Source organism: Puma concolor, chromosome D4, assembly GCF_028749965.1.
Source record: "Puma concolor isolate L17-30 chromosome D4, mPumCon1.1.hap2, whole genome shotgun sequence".
In the NCBI taxonomy this organism is placed as follows: domain Eukaryota; kingdom Metazoa; phylum Chordata; class Mammalia; order Carnivora; family Felidae; genus Puma; species Puma concolor.
The window spans coordinates 4,281,775-4,307,887 of NC_141679.1; the positions used below are offsets into that span (position 1 = coordinate 4,281,775).

A 26,113-nucleotide genomic window follows, 5' to 3' on the forward strand; every position below is an offset into this window, starting at 1 on the left:
TCTGTGGGGAGGGGGGGGGGTCTCCCAAAGCCAAGGACTCCGAAAGTCCAAAGGGATGGTGGGTTTTCAGGGACTGGGACCCACAGGTATTTTGAGCAGAGGGTTCAATCCCTAACACCCGAAACACCTCCAAGCACAGTCTGTATACAGCCTGTGTCATCAATGCAGAAAAATGGTTCCCATTTTACCAAAACATTACCAAGGAACTTTTAAATGCTGTAGTTTTTCTTTCGGGACAAATGTACAGTTATTCTGTAACATAAGAAATTGATCACATTGCCATTTTGATAAAGCCCAATAACGCTGACCTACACATACATTAATAGTTAACTTGGTGGGTGGACGAAGAAATACAATGGCACAATTAAATACAAGAAAGCGTCTGCCTGCCAGGAGTTTCAGACCCCGGATCAGAGCGACTGTAGGACCTATCACAAGAGAGAGCCATGGTCCAGGGACACAAAGGGTCAATGGCCCGCCACCAACAAGCCCTCACGAGACACAAGCATTTCCCATGGAGCATGGCATCTGTGAGCAACACCCAGCTACTTGGGTCCACCTACCTACAAAGCTCTAAGAAAAGTGGCCAGAAAAGTGATAACTCTGTGACAAGCCATTTTGACAGCCAGAAGAGGAGGGGGGGGGGGGGGGGAAGGACTAAGGAAAACCGTCTAGTTTTTAATGAATTTGAAATGATCCGTTAACTCCCAGAAATGAGTCAAGACAATCTGCGTTTTCTTTGGGCCATTATTGCAACTCTCCTTGTCTCCCAGCTTCTGTGACTCGCGAGGCCTCTTCTTTCCCAGAAAGGTTATAGATTAACCAGCACAAGCGTCCTTGAAAACCAGTGTGTCTCCTGCTCTGAGATGATGTGAAATGCTTTTCCCCTGAACGGGGACTGTGCTCAGTTAACCACCCTCCCCCCAGGTCTTCTTCATCAGGACATTGGGGATCGCCACCACGTCGCCAGCGTGTGTCAGCTTGCCGTGGTTCTGAGTAAGGCCGCGCAAACGCTCTGCGTGCCGGAGGACAACGTGGGCAGCAGCCCGCCCCGTGGGGGGCAGCCCCCTCGAGGAGCCACCGGACTCGGGCACAGCATCAGGACCACCCTAGCTCTGCCGAAAGAAAGACCACAGGAAAGGCAAACTTCGCAGACAAGTGGGCACTTTCCTCTCGCTCTGATACATGAGTCTGTGATCTCTGCAGTCACAAGGGGAGGAGCTCTTTGCTTTCAGATCCACTCTGGTGACTTCATCCGAACTTGCAGGAAGTTAAATGGTGCTCAATCAGCAATAGACCACGCATCCGTGGGGAGAGACCAGTCATTCGGCACACGCTTGATATTTTCGCCATTCATGTAATCGTTTCCCGCTCCGCGAAAATGAACTGGCATTTGAACGTGTCACGGGCCGAACAACACGTTCCTGAAATCTTAAGAAAATAAGGAACAGTACTTTACTTGCAAATTATCCTGCATGAAGTGAGCGGCGCAAGTTTATCAGAAAACAAAGCGTGCACCTCGCCGGATACAATCGCCAGGGCCGAATGTGGAATTTACTAAGCCCCCATCACATGAGGCCAACCGGCTGAGCGCTGCCCCCAAACGTGCAGGGCCAGCCGCACAGGTGAGAGAGAACATCGCGCTGTCCTTCGGCACCAGGACACGGAGAGTGGGGACGGCCAAAGCCTGGCTGGGTAGGCTCTGACACGTGGCAAGTCCACGCTTGCCTATCTCAAGGCTTTTCAAATGGAGGAGGAGAGTTCAGTTTCGCAAAATGAAAAATAATAATAACTTTCAAAGTCGATGTGCTTCCCAAGATCAAGGAAGGATCGGTGCTGAGCGTGGGAATGCACAGGACAGGCGGTCACCCACATGGCCAACCAACCGCACTCGACAGCAACAGAGCACGGGTGTGGGATCGGGGAGGACGGTGGGGCACCACCATGGTCTGCTCGTCATGCAGTGCCCATCCCGGGAAAGTGGGGCCTTCCCAGTACTGCCAACCTCGGGCCCGGACACAGGCTCGGGGAAGGCAGCCTGGTTTGATAACGTACAAAAGAAAGCTGGCCGGAATCTGTTTAGGGAGCTGGAATGTTCCCCCTGCACCACACACTGAATTCTACAGCTCACTGTGCCCTGCACATGTGGTACCTGCCCCCTCCCCCGGCGAGGCTGTCCGCTCAGACGTGCCCCCGAGCCCCTCCGAATCTACTCACTTTGCCTGGCCAGCGGTTAGAAGCGGGAGACGGGGTGGCCGTGTTCACCTCCTTCCTCACTGAAACTAGATGCGCAAGAGCCGGGGGCGGGAAACACTCACACTCCACGGCCGCAGGCCTGTTAGGACAGCCCGGCCCCGGCGGCACGGCTCTGTCCCCCAGTCAGACTGGTGGATGGGGCCGCCTACAGGGCGGTCGTCCAAGCGCGCCACCGCCAAGCCTCAAGTGCGCCTCACGAGGCCTTGGGCCCCCGTCTCTGACTGGGTTACCTTCCCACCATCTGCACTGCATTCTAAGACTCAAGAGGTCACCTCACAGAATGGGCATGGAAAGCTGGTTTCCTCTAAAAGCCAACATGCGATGATTTATTCAATTCAGAAAGAATGGGGTAAGAGAGAAATTCCCAAGTTTTCTTTTCACCGATTTTATTTATATTTGGTAATTTTCACTCAGAGAACCTATCAATTCCTCTTCCAGTCAGAGATGCATGTATGTGTGCGTGTATACACATTCCCTTAGAAACTTTATTTGGTATGACTTCACATTTTTTGGTATATAGAAATAATTTTATTTCGTATTGCAGCACAGTAGACATACAATCAATATTATTTCCTAGAGTGTGCAATATAGAAATTATTCACATTAAAAAATTAAGAACAGAAAGCCTCGTATGCAGGAAATATTTAAAACTGTGTACCTAACTTTGAATCGGTTTCTGACAGCGCAGACTACTAGCTTTATAAACCTGAATGAATATGACATGAGACACGTTTGAACAAAGTACGCAGATGGGTCCGCTCCAGATGCCTAATTCACTAGACGGAGGGCGCGTTCTTCACTTTGGTCAGTGGGATTCCAGGTGCTGAGGCAAATGTGGATCTGAAAGATACTTCCAGAAGTACACGTCTTACACTGGCATTTGAAAGGTTTGTTTCTTCTATTCTCCTTTATAGCGAGGGGACCTTTTCTCTTTAAAAGCAAGAAGACCTTCAAGCCTGTCTTTTGTTGAAATAGTCTAGAGAGACAAAACATTATGTTACCTAAACCAAAAAATAAAAACTGTAAACGCTGAACAAGCTTTATTTAAAAAAAACAAAACAAAACAAAAAACAGAAAATAATCTAAAATTTGAATCCTACTAATCATCTGAAGAATTCTGTTACCAAATTGACCATTCTAATTCCAAATATGCCCCCCACCCTCATTTCAAATGTACATAAAAAAAAACCAACAGGCTTTATCTTTTACATAGTTTTAGGTTTACAAAACATTGAGCAGAAAGGTCAGCCTCCCATACACTTCCTTCAAGCCCCCGGGGTCTATTTGTCACAACTGAGGAACCAGTACTGATCCAGTATTATTCCCTACAGTCCAGTTTCCACGGGCCGCTGTGGGCCTTCTGTGCTGGATTTTCACAAAGCACAGTCACATACCCACCACTCACTACAGGATCATACAGAACAGCTGACCTGCCCTAAGCACACTCATCCCTGCCCTTCGCTGCCTTCTCCAGAAGGTCACAGACTTGGAATCCTGTCATATGTGACCTTTTTCGACGGAAGTCCTTCACGGAGCAGTATGCGGCTGAGGCTCTTTCATGTCTTTTGGTGACAGGACAGATCATGTCCTTTTATCGCTGAATAAGACGCCAGTGTATGGATGCACCTTAGTTTATCCATTCACCTTGGCTGCTTCCAAGTTTGGAAATTCTGAATAAAGCTGCTAAAACAGTGTGCAGACTTTTGTGCAGATGTAAGGTTCAACTCACTCGGGTAAATACACAGTCGTATGATTGCTGGGTCATGAGGGAAGATTCCGCTTAGCTCTTAAGAGATGGGCAAATTGGTATTTTGTTTGTACTTGCATTTCTTTTTTCTTTTACAGTTTATTTATTTTTGAGGGAGAGACAGAGTGTGAGCGGTGGAGGGGCGGAGAGAGAGGGAGACACAGAATCCGAAGCAGGTTCCAGGCTCTGAGCTGTCAGCACAGAGCCCGATGCAGGGCTCGACCCCACAAACTGTGAGATCATGACCTCAGCCCAAGTCAGAGGCCTAACCAACCGAGCCCCCCAGGTGCTCCTGTATTTGCATTTCTTAATGACACACGATGTGGAGCATGTTCTATGCTTATCTGCCATCTGTGTATCTACTTTGGTGAGGTGTCTGTTCAGATCTTTCCCCCACTTTTTAATGGGTTATTTTCATATTGTTGAGTGTTAAAAGTTCCTTGTATGTATTGGACACAAGTCCTTTATCAGGCAGCCGTGAGGATCTCTTCCTGCTCTCTTCACAGTGTCTTTTGCGGAGTGGAAGTTGGTAATTTTAATAAAATCAAACATTAATTTTTTCTTTCACAGATATTATACTTTTGGTGTTGTATCTTAAAAAAGCGATCGCCAAACCCAAATACACCTACATTTTCTAGGTGATCTTGAAGACATTGGGTCTATGGCCCACTTTGAGTTAATTTTTGTGAAGGTTGTGACGTCGGTGTCCAGGTTCATCTTTTTGTAGCTCAATGTCCATCTGCTTCAGTACTGTTTGTTTTCAAGACTATCTTTTCCCCCACTGAATTGCCTTTGCTCTTTTGTCAAAGATCATTTTATTTTATTTATTTTTGAGACAGAGAACGAGTACGGGAGGGGCAGAGAGAGGGGTGGGGGACAGGGTTTCTGAAGCAGGCTGTGAGCTGTTAGCACAAAGCCTGATGTGAGGCTCAAATCTATGAACTGTGAGATCATGACCCGAGCCGAAGTTGGACGCTTAACTGAGCCACCCAGGTGCCCCAAAGATCATTTTACTTTCTAGGAGTCCACTTACATAACTATTTTATATGAATACACTCTGGACTCCTTATTCTGTTCCACTGATCCATTTACCTGTTCTTTTGCCAACTCCAAACTGTCTTGATTATTGTAGCTTTACAGTAAGTCTTGGAGTCAGGTAGTGTCAGTCCCCCAACTTTGTTCTTCTTCAATACTGGGTTGGCTCATCTAAGTCTTTGAACTTTTCATAAAAGCTTTAGAACTGGTTTGTCAATACAGACTTGCTTATTTTTATCGGGATTGCACTGAATCTATAAATAAAGTTGGGAAGAAGTGATTTCTTCGTAATGAGTCTTACTATCCATGAACATGGGATATCTATTTACTTAGATCTTGATTTCTTTCACCAGTTTTGTAGTTTTCTTCCTATAAACCTTGTATTTTGTTTTAAATTTACACTTAAGTATTTTGCATTTTTTTTGTGCTAAGGTAAATGACGTTATGCTTTTAATTTCAAATTCTAATTCTTCGTTGCTGGTATATAGGTAAAGCAACTGACTTTTGCTTATTAAACTTCTATCATACAATGTTGGTCTAACTACTTATGACTGTTTTGTTCTTGTTGTTGTTGATTCTTTGGGATGTCCCACATGGACAATCATGTCTTCTATGAAGTTTTGTTTCTTCCTTCCCAATCTGTATATATTTATTTCCTTTTCTCATCTTCCTACATTAGCCATGATTTCTAGCAGATGTTGAAAAGGACACGTGAGAGGGATGCCCTTGCCCTATTCTTGCTCATTCAGTATGATGTTAGCTGTAGGTTCTTTTGTAGAAGTTCTTATCAAGTGAGGAAGCTCCTGTCTAATCACAGTTTGCTGAGTTTTCACTACAAATGGGTGCTGGATTTTGTCACATGCTTCCCCCCACCCCGATCTGTTGATATGATCATGTGATTTTCCTGTTTAGGCTTTGATATAATGGATTACAGTGATTTCAGTGTTAAACCTGGCTTCCACATCTAGAAAAAAAATCTCATTTGGTTGTGGGATACAATTGCTTTTATACATTGCTGGATTCGATTTGCTAATATTTTGTTGAGAATTTTTACATCTACATTCATGAGAGATAAAGGTCTGTGGTTTTCCTTTCTTGTAATGTTGGGTTCTGATTATCAGGGTAATACTGGCCTCAGAATGAATTAGGAAGGGTTGTTTCTTCTTCTATCTTCTGGGAAAGATCATTAAAAACTCATATAATTTCTACCTCAAATGTTTGGTAGAATTCACTCGAGAAACTGGGTCTGGTGCTTCCTATTTTGGAAGTTTATTAATTACTGATTTAATTTCTTTAACAAGCATAGGGCTATTCAGATTATCAATTTCTCCTCGTGTGAGTTTTCGTATGTTGTGTCTTCCAAGGAAGTGGTCCGTCTCATCTAGGTCATCAAATCTGTGGGCACAGAGTTTTTCACAGTATTCCTTTATTATTCTCTCAATGTCCATGGGATCACTAGGGATGGCCCTTCAAGTGGCCCTTCTTGTATTTCTGATATGGGTAATTTTTATCTTCTCTCTTCCTTGGTTGGCCTGCCTAGAAGTTTATCAATTTTATAGACCTTTACAATTACCAATTTTTTGTTTTGTTGGGTTTTTTCCTTCTGTTTTTCTATTTTCAGTTTCATTGATATCTGTTCTAAAGCTTGTTATTCCTTTTCTTCTACTTACTTTGAATTCTATTTGCTCTCCTTTTTCTACTTTCCTGAAGTGCAAAGTTATTATTAATTTTAGATCTTTCTTCTCTAATACATGCATTCGATGCTAAAATGCTGGTGTAAGCAGTATTTTTGATAAATTCCCACAAAGTCTGGTACTGTATTTTCATTTTGATTTAATTCAAAATATTTTTTAATTCCTCTTGAGACTTTGACACGTGTTATTTAGAAGTATGTTGTCTAGTGTGCATTAAAAAGATTAATCCCACCATTAATAGATGTGATTTCCCAGCTATCCTCTTGTTATGATTTCTAGTTTAATTCCACTGTGATTTGATGGAATGTTTAGGATTACTGTTCCCTTACATTTTGTAAGGTGTGATTTGTGGCCAAATATACTTTAAAAAGTTTTCTTCAGATGCTAAGGCTATTTGTAAGTGTGCAATTTACTTCATTCATGGCACGCTCATCACCAGCACCACCATGTGCATCAACAGGTGGTAATTTATACAGAGACCAGGCATAGAGGAACACTCTATCTGTCCCTCCTAATTTATGACACTGCCATGATTAAATGGGAGGTGAAGCAATTTCCAATTCTCATTAAAGGTACAACAAAATTCTTTTGCTACTTCAGATGCCCTACACAAAGCTACATCTTTTAGGGAGGGGAGGGGAGGGGAGGGGAGGAAAGGAGAGGAAAGGAGAGGAAAGGAGAGGAAAGGAGAGGAAAGGAGAGGAAAGGAAGATTTGTTTCTGTATACAAAGCCCTACTAATTTGTGTATGGAACAGAAAACTGCATACAGTGAATCAGGGCACTGTCAGTGGGCAGGAAGGAAGGCTCAGAAACAATGCATCTCACACACTGATGTTCCCCAGCAGGCCCATGTTCGCTCCACTGCCTGCCTCCCACCTGTCTACACGAGAGTGAGGGTTCAAATCCATCTCCACAAAATACAACGTGAGCCAGAGAGACATCTACAGTATGAGTGATACTAACTTAATTAAGAGTTTTTAAAATTACGTAAACAAGAGACATTAGTAAATGGAATGGAATCAGGGATAAGAGCTGGTAATAGTCAAACAGCAAACACAGCTAATTTCAACCCATCTTCATGGTTTTGAAAGGGGCAGGAGTGTAATCTTGTTCAGAGAGACAATTCATCTGACTCATGCAGAAGGTACAGAGAATTTGTAAGAGGTGTCCTCACTGAATTAGTGGCTGTATTACATACCTGAGCATAACAAGCTTCTTCTATGGCTAATCCTGTTACTAAATCAACCTGAGAATAAAAACATAATATAATTTCAGCAGGAATTATTTTTTAAAATCTGGAACACTCCATATAAATTCAAACTAGTAACGCTTTTCCAAAAGAACAGAATTGATGTAAGACAACAAATCAAAAGTATGACCAGCATAAGAATTCTGGAACCAGGCTGCCTGGGTTCAAATTCTGACTCTACCGTGTAGGAGCTGTGTAGCCTTGGGTAAGTTAGGTGATAAGCTCTCTGTGCCTCAGGCGCATCTGAACAAGAGACTAACCACAGCATCTACCCGGTGGGGGTACTGGGAGAATTAAATAAGCTAATCTAGGGGAAGGCTTTATACAGCACCCTGGCATGGCCCGGCACGAGAAGGCTTCTGCTATTAGTATTGTTACGATTATGCAAGAAGTCTTAAAAACCAAACACTCGGGAAATTTTTTAGGTTGTGTTTATTGCTAACAAATTCAATCTCTTTTTTTATGGCTACGAAGCCCAGAGAGACATGGTGGTCTCTGAGTCTGCAAGGAAGAAGTATCTCTCTTTCTTCACAATTCCGTAATTTAGCCCAAACATCTGTTGCAACGAACGCCTGCTGTAAACAGGCACCTGCATTGCTTCCTTGCCCTGCCTGCTTCTCTCCTGGCCTGGGGCCTCCACTCCCGGGAAGCCGCCTCCCCAGGGTAACCCCAGGACGCCCCAAAGTCTTGCCTTGTTAATGAGGGGTCCTTGCACAAAGCACGTTGAGAAATTATAGGTAGAGAGAGCCAGGCTCCGCTCTGAGCTTGGGAGTTGTTCCTAGAATGCTTTCTCGTCATGCAGCACTGGTGTTGAGAATACACAGGATACCCTTTTCTTTTGGTCTCGTATGAGCCACTAGCCAATAAATCTGTCTCTTTGCTGAATGGCAAAAACAGCCAGCATGTCACAAGCTGCAGGACATGAGTGAAATTCCCTAATTCTGTGATGAAGATACTGGATCGGCAACAGCTAAGGCAGAACAAAATCAATAATATAGCTAAAAATACCCTCGGTAGCTTACGGTAACGAGCTGGAAATAGCTGGATTTACAACATTAACAAATAAACAGAATTAAGTCTCCACCACCGACTCCAATAGCAATCTCAAGCAGCAAGGCACTTACCTCCATCCCTTGATTAATTGCTAATTTTGCCACTCTCATCGCAACAGGTCCCTAAAATTCAATTAAAGAAACAGATTTTCATTACTATTTATGCAAAGTACGTTGTACAACTCAGTAAAATTCAGAATTTCCCATCGCTGGGCCCGTGGCAAAGATGCAACAAAAGCTATAAGACGGTTAACGGGGGGATTTCCTTCGGGCCTTGGCACAAGTCTGCTGCCTGGACAACTGTACATGCCTGCAGGCCAGCAGGGGCCGTGTGCCCAGGAGCGGGCTGACCATTCTCCGGCAAAGCTCCCAACAGGTGAGGTAGGGCAAGGAAGAGGCGACGAAACACCACGGCTCCAGGTGCACGACGGGAGCGCGGGCTGCAGGGGAGGCTCCCGTCAGCACCCGTGCCGGACACTGGCTCCACACCGGAGCTCCGCGGGCACCTGTGACCCAGCGTGACGATGATGTGCCCTCCAGGCAAGTTCCCCACACCACGCGGAAGCTGACAGCCCAGAGAAGTCCTTCAGGACGAGGGAAGGTCACGGAGGGAAGGACCAGGTGTCCTCTGTGAGAAGGAGAACGTTAACTCTTGTCGTTTTTGAAAACCACAACGCGCCAGACGGAATTTAGCTGTTTGATCACATTTGAAATTCCTCAAAACTGTTCGTGGGTGATGAGTTAGAATTCAGCGTATCTTTTTTTTAAGTGTCTTTTGAATTAAAATGCAAACTGGGCTCTAAATACCAGGCGCAACAGGGGACACCCATAAATGAACAAATAACGGCACGAGGCATGGCAAAGGTCGCTTTCCCCTCACAGGGCCTTCGATGGTCACCTTTAACCCGTCTGAATCCCCTTCCGAAGTCACATGCTCATTAATAATCTTTTTCAGAGGCCACAGGTTTTCAAGGCTCGGGCAAGTATCTCAGAATTCCTGACGATGTGACTTGCACGTGTGGAACACACACTAGGACCATTTTCTTTAAGGTCGTCAACCCTTTCTGTTGTTGTTTTAAGCAGGGTGCTCCCGTCTGTGAGAACCTTCTCTACTCCCTGGTATCTAGCCGCTGACCCCGACCAGGTGCTTGTCCGACTTCCATGTGCACAAACCCCCAGGCCCTTGTGAAAGCCCAGCGGGGGCTGGGGACATGCTTCTGAGGGACGCCGGGGCTGCTCGTCTACAGAGCACACTCTGGGCAGCAAGGTTGCCTAAACTGGAGAGACAGGAAAATGGAAAGGCTAGTAGATGATAATGCTTATTTAACTGGCTTCTTTCAAAATACAAAACCAGCACTTCTTCTGGACATCTTTTTTCTCAAACAGGAAAACGGAAGTGACGTCCAATACAGAAATCAAACGGAAATTCTAGTTTTAGAGAAGCGGTCCAATTATCTGGAAGACTCGTCATTCAGTGACAAAAACCAAACGTGAAGAGTATCGTCCCTCAAATTTTGCTCTGTAACTTTTGCGTATCGTCCAGTTACACGTTTTCTGGACCACGCAGCATCTCCCTTGGCCCAAGGAAAAAGTCCTCAGAGGCACGTCCTTCGCAGGAAAGGGACAGAGGGTGAGGACCCCCGGTCCGCCACGCAGTCAGATGGCGGGTGGGGAGGCGGTGCCCTCGGGCAGGAGAGGCGTGGGCAGGGGTGGGGCGGGGCGGCAGGAGATGAGCCCTGAGGCACAGAGCCGCCGAGGGAGGGAGCTGAGCACCGCTGTCCAATGAGCAGAAGAGGCTGTGAAGGGCAGAGCAAGAAGGACACCACGACCTTGACCTTTCTTAACCACACCCCTTGTTTCAGCGCAGACGTGGGTTGGTCTTAGAGCTTTAATACCAAGGTTTCAGTGAGAGCCTTTTTGTTTTTCCCTTAAAGCACTGAAAGTCTCTCCTATCTGCTCTCTCTCAGCTGCGAGTGTGGGGCTGCGTGTTCATCACACGGGGAGCAGACGACGCGGGGGCCCCGTCCCGACAGAGCCCACGGCCAGCTAAGTGAGAAGCAGGGAAGGGTCCCCGGCAGGCGGTGTGGTTCCAGAGGGCGACCCCGCCACGAGGCCCTGCCCAACCGCCGTCGGGGACTGGCGCTCCCGGCAGACCCGGGCGTTCGTCTGGCCACGGGCCACTCCGGCACCGCCCTCCGAAACGGGAGGCAAAGCTCTGAGCCAACACGGGAGGAAGACGCATCTCTCCGGAGGGAGACTTCCCGAGATTCCCAGAAGGATCCCCGGCCCCCGAAACAGCTTCCGCAACCTGTCCGCGTCAAGCGGCGCAGTTGGAGAGCAAGTGATCGTGCCTGCGGTGCCGGCGAGGGGGCTGCCAAACTTGAAACCGCACTAGGGATGACGGCAAATCACTAACTGCTTACACAGCAAAAGTCCTCTCATCCGCGATTTCAGAAGCGAGGCGTCCGCGAAAAACACACGGGAGTGAAAGAACGGAGCCACCCAGAACGAGCCCCGCGACGCAGCGGCCGACGCGACTCGTCGGCGCCGGCCTTTGCGAGCGCACGCGCACTGCTCCGGGCTCGCAGCCTTCACCGCGGGGAGGACTCGCCACACGCGGCGCCCGAGGAGACGCACGGCCGCCGCTGTACGGGCCCGTCGCCCCGACCCGGCCGCGGCCAGGGCGGTCCACGCTGCCGTGCTCGGCCGCGGTCTCCCCGGCACGTGTGTCCCCACGGGCTTCCCCCCATCTGTCCACGTACACGGCGCAGCTCAGAAGCCGCCAGTAGGTTCCGTCACAGGTGGCGACGTGCGTGGGACGCGTCGTCGGAGCGCGGCCACAGTATGGGCCCCACTTTCTCTTCACATCTCGAACTTGAATTCCGAAGGCTCTTCATGTGCGGCTAATCGTTTCCGGTTTTAAGGCTACCACGTACTCTTCTACTTGGCACGCGGGACAAGGAGATCACAGGCATGTGAGAGGGCTGTTGTGTCAATTTGCTATAAAGTTATTTAAACAGAGAGAAAACGGAAATGCAATTAGAAATACCTGGGGTAAAAACTCTCTTGCTAGGTCCAAGGCCTTGCGGTACGCGGCGTCCCCCTCCTGGTTCTGTTCTAGAACGTGGCTGATCAAGCCCACCGCTTTGGCTTCTTGGCCATCGAGCACGCGGGCAGAGAAGATGAGCTCTTTGGCCAGCGATATCCCGATAGCGCGCGGCAGGCGCTGCGTCCCCCCTGCGGAGAGAATGGGGGAAATGCGGGCAATGATTTCGCACCTTGTAGTCTTAGCATTTCAGTGTTTCGCTTCTTCATTTATCAAACAAACCAGGGCCAGAAACTTACATGTCAAAATTAGTAGGTAGAAAACTACTTCAAAGCAGAATGCAATTAGTTTATAAAATTAAAAATCCCCAAAAAAGAACTGGAGTACCTTCTGTAATTATTAAGGGATCCTGGCTCTATTTATTCCTTGTAACACAGCTGGTGTGTTCCCAAATCGAATCCACAATCATCACCACGTCAGGAGCCTTGTGATGCATAGCAGTGGGCAAGCAATACTGTCCCTTAGCGCATTTCACCCAGAGGGATGACAGGTCCATAAGGTGGGGCACCTTTCATTAACTTTGGATAAAACTTGTCCAAGCCTGAAATCTACCTCATGTGCTTCTTTTTTTAAATTTTTTAACGTATATTCATTTTTGAGAGAGATAGAAAGAGAGAGAGACAGAGTGTGAGCAGGAGAGGGGCAGAGAGAGAGGGAGACACAAAATCCAAAGCAGGCTCCAGGCTCCAAGCTGTCAGCAGGGCTCGAAGCCACGAACCGTGAGGTCATGACCTGAGCTGAAGTTGGATGCTTAACCCACTGAGCCACCCACGCGCCCCATAACTCATGTGCTTCTTAAGGAATCACTGACGGTAAACGAACTGCAAACTGATTTTAATTTAATAAAAATAAAGCTACATAAATCTTCGTGAGACAACTCGGTGCTGGTAGAGAGTCCTCGTCACTCCTGGCACACTACCCACCAGATCCATCTAGAGCTCTGCTCTGCTACCTACTAGTGATGAGGCCAGGATCTCGTTAAAAAGAAGGCTGGGCAAAAACAGGTAATGTCCTTATTCGGCAGCTTTCATTTCTACCAAGAAGAATATGGAAGCAGCTACGTTAGGATTCCCATAAATCTCATTCTGAAGACAGCCGCTGGGCTGCCCAAGGGCACTGGTGGCCAGGAAGCAGGGGAGCAGAGCGACTGTCAAGCTGCAGAGAAAAAGCAAGGTGACAGCCTGCCACCCAGACGAGGTCACTGTGTTTTGTTTGGCCCGCAAAGTTTAGAATTTTATTTTTATGTATTAGTTGCCAACATTTAAAAAATGGGTGGAGGTTTCAGGTGGGAACTGATTTCCACCGGGAGGGCCATTTGAGACACAACACATCCATGTGGCCACAGCCCCTCTCCTCTGTTGCCAGGACTTTAGCCTGACAAGCTCTGCTTTCTGTGAGACAACTTTGAAAGGAGGGGCGCCTGGGTGGCTCAGTCAGTTGAGCATCCGACTCTTGAATTCAGCTTGGGCCACACTCTCATGGTTTGTGAGTTCAAGCCCCGCATGGGGCTCTGCACTGACCCCCTGGAGCCAGCTTGGGATTCTCTCTCTCTCTCTGCCCTCCCCCACTCACATATGCATCTTCTCTCTCTCTCTCTCTCTCTCAAAATAAATAAAATTTAAAAGAAAACCGAGATCTTTCTTATTCTCACCTCAATCAAAAGTGGCACAATGAAAAATAAAGATGCCAAGTTGCAGAAAGCATGTTTCCCTTTAGTAATGAAGTATCTTCCTACGTTTTTAACGAATAAAGCATGTCTGCATTGGAAGAACACAATTTAAGATGCTATTATTAAGCAACTATGTTAAGAACCATGTGCAGCTATTTAGAAAATGTGGGTGATGTAGAAAAAAAGAGAAACAAACACAAACCTCAACGAACTGGGAAAGGACTGATATTTTCAATAAGGACTGGTTTTGAATGTAAATAAAATGAGTAGGGCTTCTGTAGACTACAGTTATTGTTTATACTGTTCAATTAGAGACGGTGAGTTTATAAGTGTTTTACTTGATAAGGCATAAAATGTGCGTCTGAAAAAAAATGAAGCACTGACAAACTTGAATCTAACTGTGAACAGCGACGTTGCTCGGTCTGGTAAAGACAGGTCTGAGAACGCACGGGACAAGCACCACGGAAAAGGGCAAGTTATCTATGGCGTTTCCAATGGCAGCTGATGAGAACAGAGATACCAATAATACAACCCAGTATTTCCTCATGGAGCAGATGGGAACTTTCATGAGATGGATTCATGAGAATGTACGGACATCGTATTCACGATGAGCACAACACGAGGAAATGATTCTCTTTCACGTTCTGTGGAAAGTTTGATGTAGACTGGTCAAAATTAACAAATGTGAGCTTGAGGGATCGTTGCTAATGCCGCACTTGTTATTCAACCGAAACTCGAGTCTTGCAAGGCGGCCAAGCTTACACCCATTCGTTATTTCATTTCGTTCAGAGTATCGTTCTCCAGGAACGAGGGCTTTGTAGAAATTAAAGACAGGAACAGTAATGAAACGAAGACCAGAAAACACATCCACCGCCCTGAGCTGAACGGCACATAACTCAAGCTCTGCTCGGTGACATGGGCGAGGGCCAGAACGATCTGCTGGAGGTCGTGGCCTGAGTGAGGGTCGAAAGACAAGGGGAAGGGGGCTTTCTGTTCTTGCTGGAAACGACGCATCAGAGGAGCTGGGAAAACCCGCACCTTGGCTCACCAACTAACACTGCACCTGAGACTCAGCCTTTGGGGGGACATTGCAAGCCATCTGCCCTAGGAACCTCATGTAAGTGGGCCATGACGGCCGCTTGTCCTTCTGTGTCTGGTTTTACTGCACTAAAGCATACCGTGCTCCAGGCTCACCCTGCTGTGGTGTGTCCGCGTTTCCTTTTAAGGCTCAGTAATATTCCACTGTATGAATACCACGTCTTATTTATTCACTGACCCGGTGATGGACACTTGGATCGTTTCCACCTTTCAACTATCAAGAGTAATACTGCTATGCATATGCGCGTACAAGTACCTCTTTGAAACCCTGCTTTCTTATTCTCTTGGGTAGATACCCAGAGGTAGAGCTGTTAGATCATACAGTAAATCTAGGTTTAACTTTTTTGAGGAACAGCCATACCGTTTTCCCGGTAGCTGCACCATTTTACATTCTTATCAACAGGGTACAAGGATTCCAATTTCTCCACATTCTCAGCAACATTTGCAATTTTCAGGGGTGTTGGTTTTTTTTTTGAAGGGGGGAGGGAGGGCTTGATGGTAAGCATCCTAACTGGTGTGAAATTGTACCTCACTGTGGTTTTTTATTTACATTTCCCTAACAACTAGTCGTGTTGAACTTCTTTTCATCTGCTTACTGGCCATTTGTGTATCTTCTTCAGAGAAACATCTATTTAAGTCCTTTGCCCATTTTTTAAATGGGTTGTTTTTTTGTTGTTGTTGAGATGAAGGGGTTCTGTATGTATTCTGGATAGTAACCGTTTATCAGATAGATGATTTGCAAATATTTCTTCTCATTCCATGGACTGCCTTTTCACTCTGTTGATTGTCCTTTGAAGCACAAAAGTGCTTTTAATTTTAATTTTAATTTTGATGAAATCCAATTTTTTTTTCTTACATTGCCTGTGCTTTTGGTGTTGTATCCAAGAAATCATTGCCAAATCCAATGTCACAAAGTTCTTCCACTGTTTTCTTCTAAGAGTTTTACAGTTTCAAAACTGACATTAAGGTCTTTGATCCATTTTGGGCTAATTCTAATACGCGGTGTAAGGTAAGGGTCCAGCTTCATTCTTTTGCAGGTGGATTGTCCAGTTTTCCAAGTATCATTTGCTGAAAGAGGCACTCTTAAATAATTACACAAATACATTATTTAATTCACTCACTCCCACGGAAATTCTGTCTTTAGGAAAACTATCTGGTGAAAACTTATCTGGCTCAGTTTCCTATGCTGCAATCAGTTTGCGGCAAAGACTGGGGGTGGAGCTGGGGGCGACTTCCCCATGCTCCTCCCAGTCATATAAAATTTGTGATCTCGAACTTTATAAAAATGACGTGACCTGTTTGGTTTGCCTTTCTCAGTTAATATGAACAGCTTTGAGCAAAGAGCCGTGCACGTGGAGGTTCCTAAACCACGGGGCATTATGACACAAAACGCTACACATGATCAGTGAGGGATCTCAGATGTCCGACAGTATCTCAGGGATAGTCACCCTAAATAGAGAGTATTTTTATGTCAACATTCTACACCAGCTCGGAAGTACTTCTGTTTACGGACAGCTATTTGACATAATACAATTAGACAAAACACTCGTGCTCGTCAGGGGAGTCAAGGCTCAGTGCAGCACCACGCCAATTACCTAATTATTTAACACAAAATGAATTCACTGGGGGAGTGTATGTGCAGAAAACTAATCCGTCACCTATGAGTTACACTTCCTCCTTCATGACATTAAGCATAGGATGAAAATAAACAAACACAGAACGACACAGCTTCTAGTAAAGTCACTGATAAGTCCAGCGGTGAGCAGGGGGGCAGGCAGTGTGTGTGTGGGGGGGGGGTACAGCGGGGAGCCACTGCCCCCACCTGACGAAGCAGGGAGGTCAGCAACAGAGCGGGAACCGCAAGCACCCAGGATTTGTTCACATCCGAACATAATTTGCTCCCGGCACTCGTATCCTGGAAGCAGGCAGCTGTGAGCCACGTCTGAAGCCACAGACAAAAATAACAGGATGAAAACACTCAAAATGGAGTCTGTCTTGTCTTGCTGCTTTTGCTTGTAATCTATCAACGGGACAAAAATGAATGTGTGGCTGCAGTTTTTAGTTGGTTGAGTCTTTTCCTTTACTTACTAATTTTCAAAATAACAAGGTGGTTCCCTAGCATCCTCCAGAGGTGACGAGTTAAGTTTTTAATCTTCGAGAACCATCATAATTTTACAGATTTTAACATGTCTGATGCATCAGAATCAGTGCAGTTCTTATCTTTATAGACGGTTGACCACCCCATCCTTGGCTGGTGGAACTTAATGAGATTGGCTCTAGCGTCCTTCTGATGTGACCATAACAGTCTTTGGTGACTTCTTGTTGCCCAGGACCATGGAATGTTCCAGGATCATCCTGTAGCTCTCCTCCCCAGGCCCCACATCGACCACTTGGCCCACAGCCCTCTGGGGCTGCGCTGGAAAATCTGACGCTTCCGCTCACATTGTGATCCAGCACACTTAACAACAACCATGCTTTCGAATGCATGTTCTGTATGTTCTCTTAGTCATTCTGTGTTGAGTTTCCAGACTCCGTTCTTCCAACGAATCATGAGTGTCAAGGACGGGTGCTAATGTGAACATGGGGAGCAAATCCTCTGGCTGTGAGGACTCTGTCACGTGATGCTACCTCAACTTTTTCCCGGTCCACTCTGTTCAATCCAGCCTCTTTCACAAGACGTACAATTTTATCACACGTGTTTGAAACCTTAGAAGTCAATCACAAAGTCTGGGGCAGTTTTCGCAGGGCTGCATCAAGACCACAGATGGCTGCCCTAAGAAGTCAGAACCTAGGTTCCTACTGTTCCTCCTTTGCTGCCCTCCCCCTATGCATTCTGTCCTCCGTGTTACCTCATGGTCCAAGAGGGCTGCAGCAGCCTTGTCATCACAACTGCGAACCAGGCAGAAGGAAGGGCAAGAGAGTGCTGAGTTTTCAGAGCCACTGATGAAGTCCCAGTCAACAACTGTGCCTCCTCCAGGTCACTGGCCAGAACTTGGGCACACATAGTTGCAGGGGCGTGAAAGGTCACCTTCTTGCTCAGGGTTTTGCCTTAGCATGTGAAGGAAACCCGGGGCTCTTACTACTAAGGCAAAATGAAAACAGGTGTGCACTTAGCAGTTGCTACCTCAAGTGGTAAAACTGTGTTAATCACATAACAAAATGTTTTCATGTTTACCTATTATTTGGATTGAAAATATATTGGAAATGTTATATTCCATCATTACTCTATTATTTTAAGAAGGTGTCAAGAATTTGTTTCCCCTATGTAATCTCTTCCGGGGTAATACCACTTAAATTTACTTTCAAGGAACAACCTCTAGATTAGCGATGGCTTAAACACAGCAAGTGTGTTTTCGCCAACAAGGGCAAGAGGGGAAAATTTTCGCCCCGCTCCCCTGTGTTCGTGCTGACCTCCAGTGCCATGGGGAGCTGCTGGCCGCCATCTGGGGGTGCAGACCTTCTCCTCCCAGACCACAGTCCCAAACTCAAAGTCGAAAATAAACCAGACACAGATGCTACCTTCCTTTTGTTATATTTACATAATTTAGAGTTTAAAGCAACCTTTATGTGGCATTTCACCACCAAGCATAATGTAATACGTAAAGAACAGCCACAGTTTGCGGATTATAAATTACAGTTTAGTACTATTAACAAGGTAGAAAATGTCAAGTTTTTCTGTTTTTGTTTCTTAAGGTTTTCTTGTTGTTCTCAAGAGTTATGTAGATACCACATTAAGGGCATTTATTGCTATAATGAGAAGGGATCTCAGAATTCTACAAGTAAATATCACTTTTGAATTATGTCTAAACCCCCTCTCAGAAATAGCCAATTAAGGTTACTTTTTCCTTGAACTGTACAAGACACATTGCAGGAGAATGTTAGTTTTGGATTATAATTCCTGTTGCAACTCTGTCAGAGGGCTTTAGGCAAGAGCTTTCTTGCTAGATCTTGGCTAGATGTTTACAAAACTGACTTCCTCCTGCTTTCATAATGAAACATCAAGGTCAAAGAGGAATGCACTATGTGAACAAACATGCGTGTTTACTGGTCTCATGATGGACCATGTCACAATCATACAAAAACCATAAAAATATTTATCCTTCAATTTGTGACCAACATTTGCAGTGTGGTAAAACCTTCTGTTCTCTGAGGATTTCAATTTTTTTTTTAACATTTATTCAGTTTTGAGAGACAGAAAGACAGAGCATGAGTGGGGAAGGGGCAGAGAGAGGGAGACACAGAATCCAAAACAGGCTCCAGGCTCTGAGCTGTCAGCACGGAGCCCTACAACGGGCTCAAACTCACGAACTGCGAAGTCATGACCTGAACCCAAGGTGGACACTCAACCGACTGAGCCACCCAGGCGCCCCTGTTCTCTGAGGATTTTTAGCACGTTGTAAAGTAGTGAGAGAAAACACACGCACACACACACACTGGAAGTAGTAAGGGGTAAGTGAGAAGAAAGCCCTAAGCAGGGAAAGCCGAGCAAAAACTAACAGAAATACATCAGTTTGGGCTGTATGTGGTTTATCCTAAAGGAGCATTTAGCAAAAGTTAAAAACTTTTCTTTAATGTTTATTTTATTATTGAGAGAGAGAGAGAGAGAGAAAGCATGTGCAAAGGGCAGAGAGAGAGAGAGGGAGACAGAGGATCTGAAGTGGGGTCTGAGCTGTCAGCACAGAGCCCGACGTGGGGCTCGAACCCACGGACCGTGAGATCACGACCTGAGCTTAAGTCGGATGTTTAACCAACTGATCCACCCAGGAACCCCAAAGCTTAAAACTTTTAAGAACTGGGTCAGGGAAGAAAGGCTGGATAGTTTTCCAGAGCCAATTAAGCTGACTGGCAACAAATTAAAACCTTTGTGATAAAGCTTCCATTAATATGCATTCTAGAAAGCTTTCCTGAAAATTAAGTCCATCACTGTTAGAGACACAGAGATGCAAAGGTTTTTTTCATGAAGAAAAAAATTACAGGGGCGCCTGGGTGGCTCAGTCGGTTGAGCGTCCGACTTCGGCTCAGGTCACGATCTCACGGTTCGTGAGTTCGAGCCCCGCGTCGGGCTCCGTGCTGACAGCTCAGAGTCTGGAGCCTGCTTCGGATTCTGTGTCTCCGTTTCTCTGTTCCAACCCCGCTCATGCTCTGTCTCTCTCTCTCTCTCCTTCAAAAATAAATAAAAACATTCAAAAAATTAAAAAAAAAAAAATTATGCTTCTTTTCAGTGTTTACGTGCAATTTTTCCAACCAATATTTGAAGCACGAGTTTTTTTTAACTTTTAAAGCCCGTGTCGCGCTACAGCAGACGAAACGCAAGAGCTTACTTTGCAAAACCAACTGAAGACGGCCACGGCCGGCATCCGCCCGCGTCGGGCCGCCGCGGGCCCCTCCGCTCCTCGCGGCAGCCGCGGGGGCTCTGAGCCCGGGCGCTGGGCCTGAGGCAGGGGCGGCTCCGAGGGGCGGCGGACGCTTCCGCCCGCACGCGTCCCCGAACGAGCGGCCGGCAACCGGCTCCGGCCAGAGCGAGGAGGTGCCGGCCCGCCAGCCGAGTCACGCGCGGAGCGACGGAAGAAAGAAGGGAACGGCTGGGCTCCCCCACTCGGGCGGGACTTCGGGCAAGCCCGCCAACAGCCGCGCTGCCCGACAGCGAGACGGCGTGTGTTGGGGCTGTCCCGGACGGGAGTCACCCGCCACCCAGCGCGCCTTCGTACTCCAAACGTGACGTGATGTGACGTGACGTGACGTGACGTGACGTGACGTGACGTGACGTGACGGGCGGGGCCGAGGCTCGAGGCGCCGTCCGTCTCCGTCCAACTGGAAATGGCACCCGCGGTCCGCAGCTACGGCCCCGGACGCGCGGGTCAGGCTCCCCTGTCCCTTCGGCCTCCCGGGAGCCCCTCTTCGGTCGCGACGCTTGTTTCGGTTGCAAAATCGAAGAGACTGTGATAGGAGCTGCGGCTCACTTGCACGGGCGCGGCGCCTTCGGCAACAGTGCGGCCGCGGCACGGGCACCGGGTCGTCACGACTCTTGCCCGCCCACCCCCGCTCGCCCGTGGGGCGGGAGGACGGCGCTTCGCACAAAGGGAGAAACGAGGCAGCCCACGCCCAGCGACGGTCTCGGTAGTGAGAAGGGAGACGGCCAGAGACTAAACGATCCTCCCACCTGCAAGAAAAGTGGGTGTCCGCAAACCGGACGCAAACACCACAGGTCCGCTTGAAGTTAAACCCAGGAACTGCTCAGAGAAAACGAAGGCCGCGGAAAGAAGCAAAACGGCGGACTCTTCCGTACGCTGACGTCCAGACATGTATCAAATTACTACTCTTGCGGGAACAGAAGTCTCCCTACGGTGAATATTCTGTGCTATCCGTCATAGGACGCTGCAACCGTTGTACAGGGTTACGTCTTCTCTGCTTCAATCCCTGGCTAATTATACAGACGATATATTATATAAGATAAATACAGTCGGTTCAAGTCATGCGAGTGCAAGTACGTCACAAGGATTACAGCTGGGCTGCGTATCCCTTCCTTTCTGAGACCACTCACAGGTATGTAATTATGGCGTCAAGTGAGAATACACACGCATGTATGTACAGACATGGCCACCCTAATGAAAACTCCTGGTTTTTTTTAAGGTAGCGATATTTACTAAAAATACAACGTGTCATGTTTACCCCCTGCGGTGAGCCACGTGATTACTGAAATAAGAAACCAAATTTAATGGTTTGCTATCTATAGATACCACTAAATTCCACCTCTTTTTGAGTTGTATTTACCATATTATGCTTTAAAACAAGCCTCATAAACATGGAAAACAGTTACGTGATAATATTCCCTAAGGCAAAAGAATGGCAAATGTGACAAAGCATAAACCACGCGGTCTGTGCTTTAGAAGAGACTGTTTCATTACCGCCACCGATTCCGTAAGAACTACGGTTAAAAGTTAAATGCATGTTCCAAGTTACCGGAGAACTCAGTGGCTTAGAACAGCAAGCATTTAGTCGTGTGCAGTTTCCGTGGGTCAGGAATCCAGGCATCGTCACGTGATCACGTGGTAGCAACGGCCCTGAGTGTCTAGGCTCACTCGAGCCACTGCTGGCCTGTGGGTCCCACCTCCCAGGAGCCACTCCACGGGGACTAGGCTCACTCGAGCCACTGTTGGCCTGTGGGTCCCGCTCCCCAGCGGCCACTCCGTGGGGCTTCCTCTCAGCCTGGCAAGTGGCTCCCCCAGGGTGACAACTCCAGAGAGCAGACACAAGACGGACCTGGGAGGCAATTTCCCGTGCCTTCTGCCACATTCTTTGGGCCATCGATACACCCAGGCCTCACGAGGGAAGGGGCCCCACGTGGAGTGGGCACTTAGAGGCTGCCAAGCACAGGCACGAGGCTCGAGTGCACAGCCCGCGACGTAAAAGCCATCTCTTCTTCTGCCCATCTGCCCATGAGCGCCAGGCGCATTTTTCCAGAGCACATTCACACAGCATGTTCCAAAACTCTAAAATCATCCTCCAGTCTTTCAAACTCAAGGAAGAGATGAACAGAACATGTTAACCATTATCTTTAAAAAATAACAAAGGGGGCAAAAAGTGGAGAGAGTATAATATGGAAGACGTTCCTTCTGGAAAGCTCGTCCCGTGAAAAACAGTCTTTGCCAACTCCGGTCAGAAGTAGAGCGAGTGACACCCACACATCACCGGCGCTTCTAGCCTTTCTAAAAAGTGTTAATTTAACTGTATCAACAAAAAGAGAGGACGCTCTGGTGTTTCCTACAAATTGCACCTTGACCACTTCATTAGATGAGGGTCTCAGAACGGGCTGAGGACACAAGAATCCTCAATGTGCACACGTTTTCTCTCTGGATAAGGACCCTGTAAACTCTTATTGATAAATGAAACAACATACACAAATATTTGACAAAATGACTAAATAATGGAGTGGGCACAAAGATCCGAATACTTTGTTTTCCCTCATCAAAAGCAGGTCACATGGTAAAAATTTAAAGATTCCGGCACAGCAGAACCATGACTGATGGAATAAATAACCACATTTAGTGAGAACACATCAGGCACTGCGTAATTTAACACATCATTACTTACTTTCGCAAGAATCCCGAGGCCGCAACGATCACCAGTCCTCATCTGACAAATGGGAGGACCAAAGGCTCAGGAGGGTAACTCATGCCCACTAGGCAGAGCAGTGGGTGAACGAGGGGAGTCTGGTCCTGCGGCCCACCTGCTTCTCCCGACGGCGAGCCGCCCCCTCTCAGAGACAGAAGAGGCACGGCTCCTCGAAGAGCTAACTGTGGCAGGGCAAAGTCTTGGAGGGAGTTAGCGCAGGAACACACCTGGATGACCGGAAGGAAGGAAAGACCAGCTGCTGGTACCAGGCCGTGACCGATGGCAGGGAGCGTCAGAACAAGAGTGCACGGCGGTCAGTTCCCACCACACCGTGCTGCCGCGGGGAAACGGATTTCCGTCAAGGTCCCCGGACGGAAGGCTCGGGCCCTCCTTCCACCTAGGTACGGCCCCCTCCCCTTGTGCGGCCAACGCGGGCCCGCCGCCACCTGACCCTGCGGGCCTCAGGGCTCTCCCGGCAGGAAGAGGCCAGACGCCCAGGACTGGTGGGGGTGAGCATCAGCACACATCCAGCGAGGAGGGTGCTGGGCCAGCGCGGCCAGCCCTTCACCCCTGCACTTTGAGGTCCCCTGGGAGAAACAGCTTCTTCTTTTTCCATTTTGAACAGAAAACAAACAGCAAAATAAAACAGACATGGTGTTTCACAGTGGCTGAAACCATAAAGATAACTAATTAGCATTATTACTCCTTATCGGGAGAACAGCCAAGCGGTCCGTGAAATGACGGTACAGGAAGATTTTGTTACTTAGGGAACCAGTTGACAACTGTTTCCTATTAACAAAGGGGAATGAGCCATTCTTTTTTTTTTTTTTTTTTTTTTAATTTTTTTTCAACGTTTATTTATTTGTGGGACAGAGAGAGACAGAGCATGAATGGGGGAGGGGCAGAGAGAGAGGGAGACACAGAATCGGAAACAGGCTCCAGGCTCTGAGCCATCAGCCCAGAGCCCGACGCGGGGCTCGAACTCACGGACTGCGAGATCGTGACCTGGCTGAAGTTGGACGCTTAACCGACTCCGCCACCCAGGCGCCCCGGGGAATGAGCCATTCTTGAGCACGTATCCGAGGAGGATGAAGCAACTCTGACTTACTGGAAACACATTATTTTTGTAAGCTGTATCCAATACCCGGTTCGGGTTCTCGTAACTCTAACTCCTGCTGCGAGACAGAAATCCTGTCGGAAACAAGCAACCTTCTCCCTACACCCGAAACAAAATAAAACAAACCCCCTACCCAGCGACCACAACCCCTTCCTCCACCAGCAACAACTACCCACAGCACATCGTAGCAGCTCACATGCGTTCGCCCACAGCTCTGACGTTGCCGTGTTCGGCAGGGCTAATTCATAACAATTATCTGTTATGTATTTTCCCAACGTTCGTTGTATCGTATTAACAGAATACCAATTAAAATGACAAAACCGTCACAATAAAATGTTGGGGTAACACCCCAACACCACACCCACAGACTTCCTGGTTATGCGCGACGCTCCTGGTCGCTGGCTTGCTCACAAGTGCACAGAAACGTCAGGTGCAGGTTTAATCCAGAGGGTTTTATATATTTATTACAGGTTCGTACTTTAAAGTACACTGAGGCTCAGATGGATGTAAAATGTATGTGAAATTAACTTGGCTAAATGCCGATGCTCTTTCCTTTTCTCCCCAAGCCTCACAGCTGGCTTCCCGGGTACGCTGCCGAGGACGTAGGTGAAGTCCCCAGAGAAGACGGGCTAACGGCTCCCCTCACCCTCTCCCAGAGTCCTGCTCCTTTCGCACTGCACACGGGAGGCTCCGGAGGGGCAAGCCTGTCCTCTCCCCCTTCCGGTAGAACACGCGGACGGCACTTTCAGACACGACAGCAGTTAATTACTGCCCTCCTAGAGAGAACAAAGTTCTTTTACAATTGTGTGAAATATGGCTTATGTCAACAATGGATTGACAAAGATGTTCCTTGGGAAAATTAAGTCGGAGATGCAAACATTAAAATTAGGCCATTTCGTCAGTATTTTAAATGGAAAATCTTTAAACACTGGAAACATCATATGCATTGATAACACATTTCAAATACATACAGCAGAATTTTCTAGGACAGATATTTGGCTAACTCACGGCTAACTCCTAGACTCTTTAAAACGCAAGAAAAGTTAGCGGAAAGCTCAGTGAGGGGGCAGAAAACGTGAGGGGAGAACAGCACTGAGGCAGAAGCAGCACCACCACCTTACGGCGTGATCACGGCACATCAGGCCAGGGGACGCACACGACACACGTCACCTGCGGGCCTTGCAGCCCGCAGCGGTGCACGGGCGGGACGGCCTCGGAGCTGTCACAGCCCCTCTTCCGCATGAGCACAGGAGTGTGAAGGCAGCCCCATGACAAATTAAAAAGCGGAAACTTTTTGAGAGCCAGGCCGCTCTTCTCAGCTGCCTGTCCCACAGAGCAGTGAGTGAGATGCCACTCTGGCTTGCATCTGAGGAGAGAAGCAATCTGGAGGCAGAAGGCAGAAATGATCCTGATTACCTAACCAGTAATTACCTTCAAAGACCCACAAGAATTCCATGAAAAAAAAGGCAAATGTGAACATAAAGGAAACAAGATCAGAGGGGTCAGGATAAGTGAGTGGGAGAAGTAAGTGCCCAAGGGAGCGGTTTACAGAATCCCTACAGGGAGCAAACATCGGCCCTAAAGAGCAGCAACCTGGTCCCGTGTGACTTACAGGTATTAGCACATCGAGTCCTTCCCACCCCTTAGGAAGCAGGACCCTCAGCACCCTTCATGCAGACAGGGAAACAGGCCCCAAGTCAGGGTCAGAAGACATGGGGCCAGCACGCGATCCCAGCTGGCCGCTCCCCTGCCCCCCTCATTCCAAGGCTCCCCAGCCCTGCCCTCCTGGCACACACACGCGCACACCATGGAATGTGCCCATCCTTTATCTTTTAATGTTTATTTATTTCTGAGAGAGAGAGAAACGGAGCATAAGCCGGTGAGGGGCAGAGAGAGAGGGAGACAGAATCCAAAGCAGGCTCCAGGCTCTGAGCTGTCAGCACAGAGCCCGAAGCAGGGCTCGAACTCACAAACCAC

General features: G+C 47.5%; 1 protein-coding gene across 10 annotated transcripts in view; it reads right to left on the reverse strand.

Annotated features, from left to right (window-relative positions):
• The window catches only part of AUH (AU RNA binding methylglutaconyl-CoA hydratase), a 358,634-nt gene that overhangs the window by 194,762 nt on the left and 137,759 nt on the right, over positions 1–26,113 (reverse strand). For 7 of the 10 annotated variants that reach the window (XM_086684861.1, XM_086684860.1, XM_086684858.1 and 4 more), the window contains 3 exons: positions 12,084–12,271; positions 9,107–9,157; positions 7,932–7,979 (listed from right to left, as the gene is read on the reverse strand). In XM_086684861.1, coding sequence (XP_086540987.1) covers positions 7,932–7,979; positions 9,107–9,157; positions 12,084–12,271 — 287 coding nt within the window. Of the gene's footprint in view, positions 1–2,617; positions 3,233–7,931; positions 7,980–9,106; positions 9,158–12,083; positions 12,272–26,113 lie in introns of those variants that run through there. The other 3 variants (XM_025931527.2, XM_086684862.1, XM_025931526.2) reach the window with 1 other exon arrangement.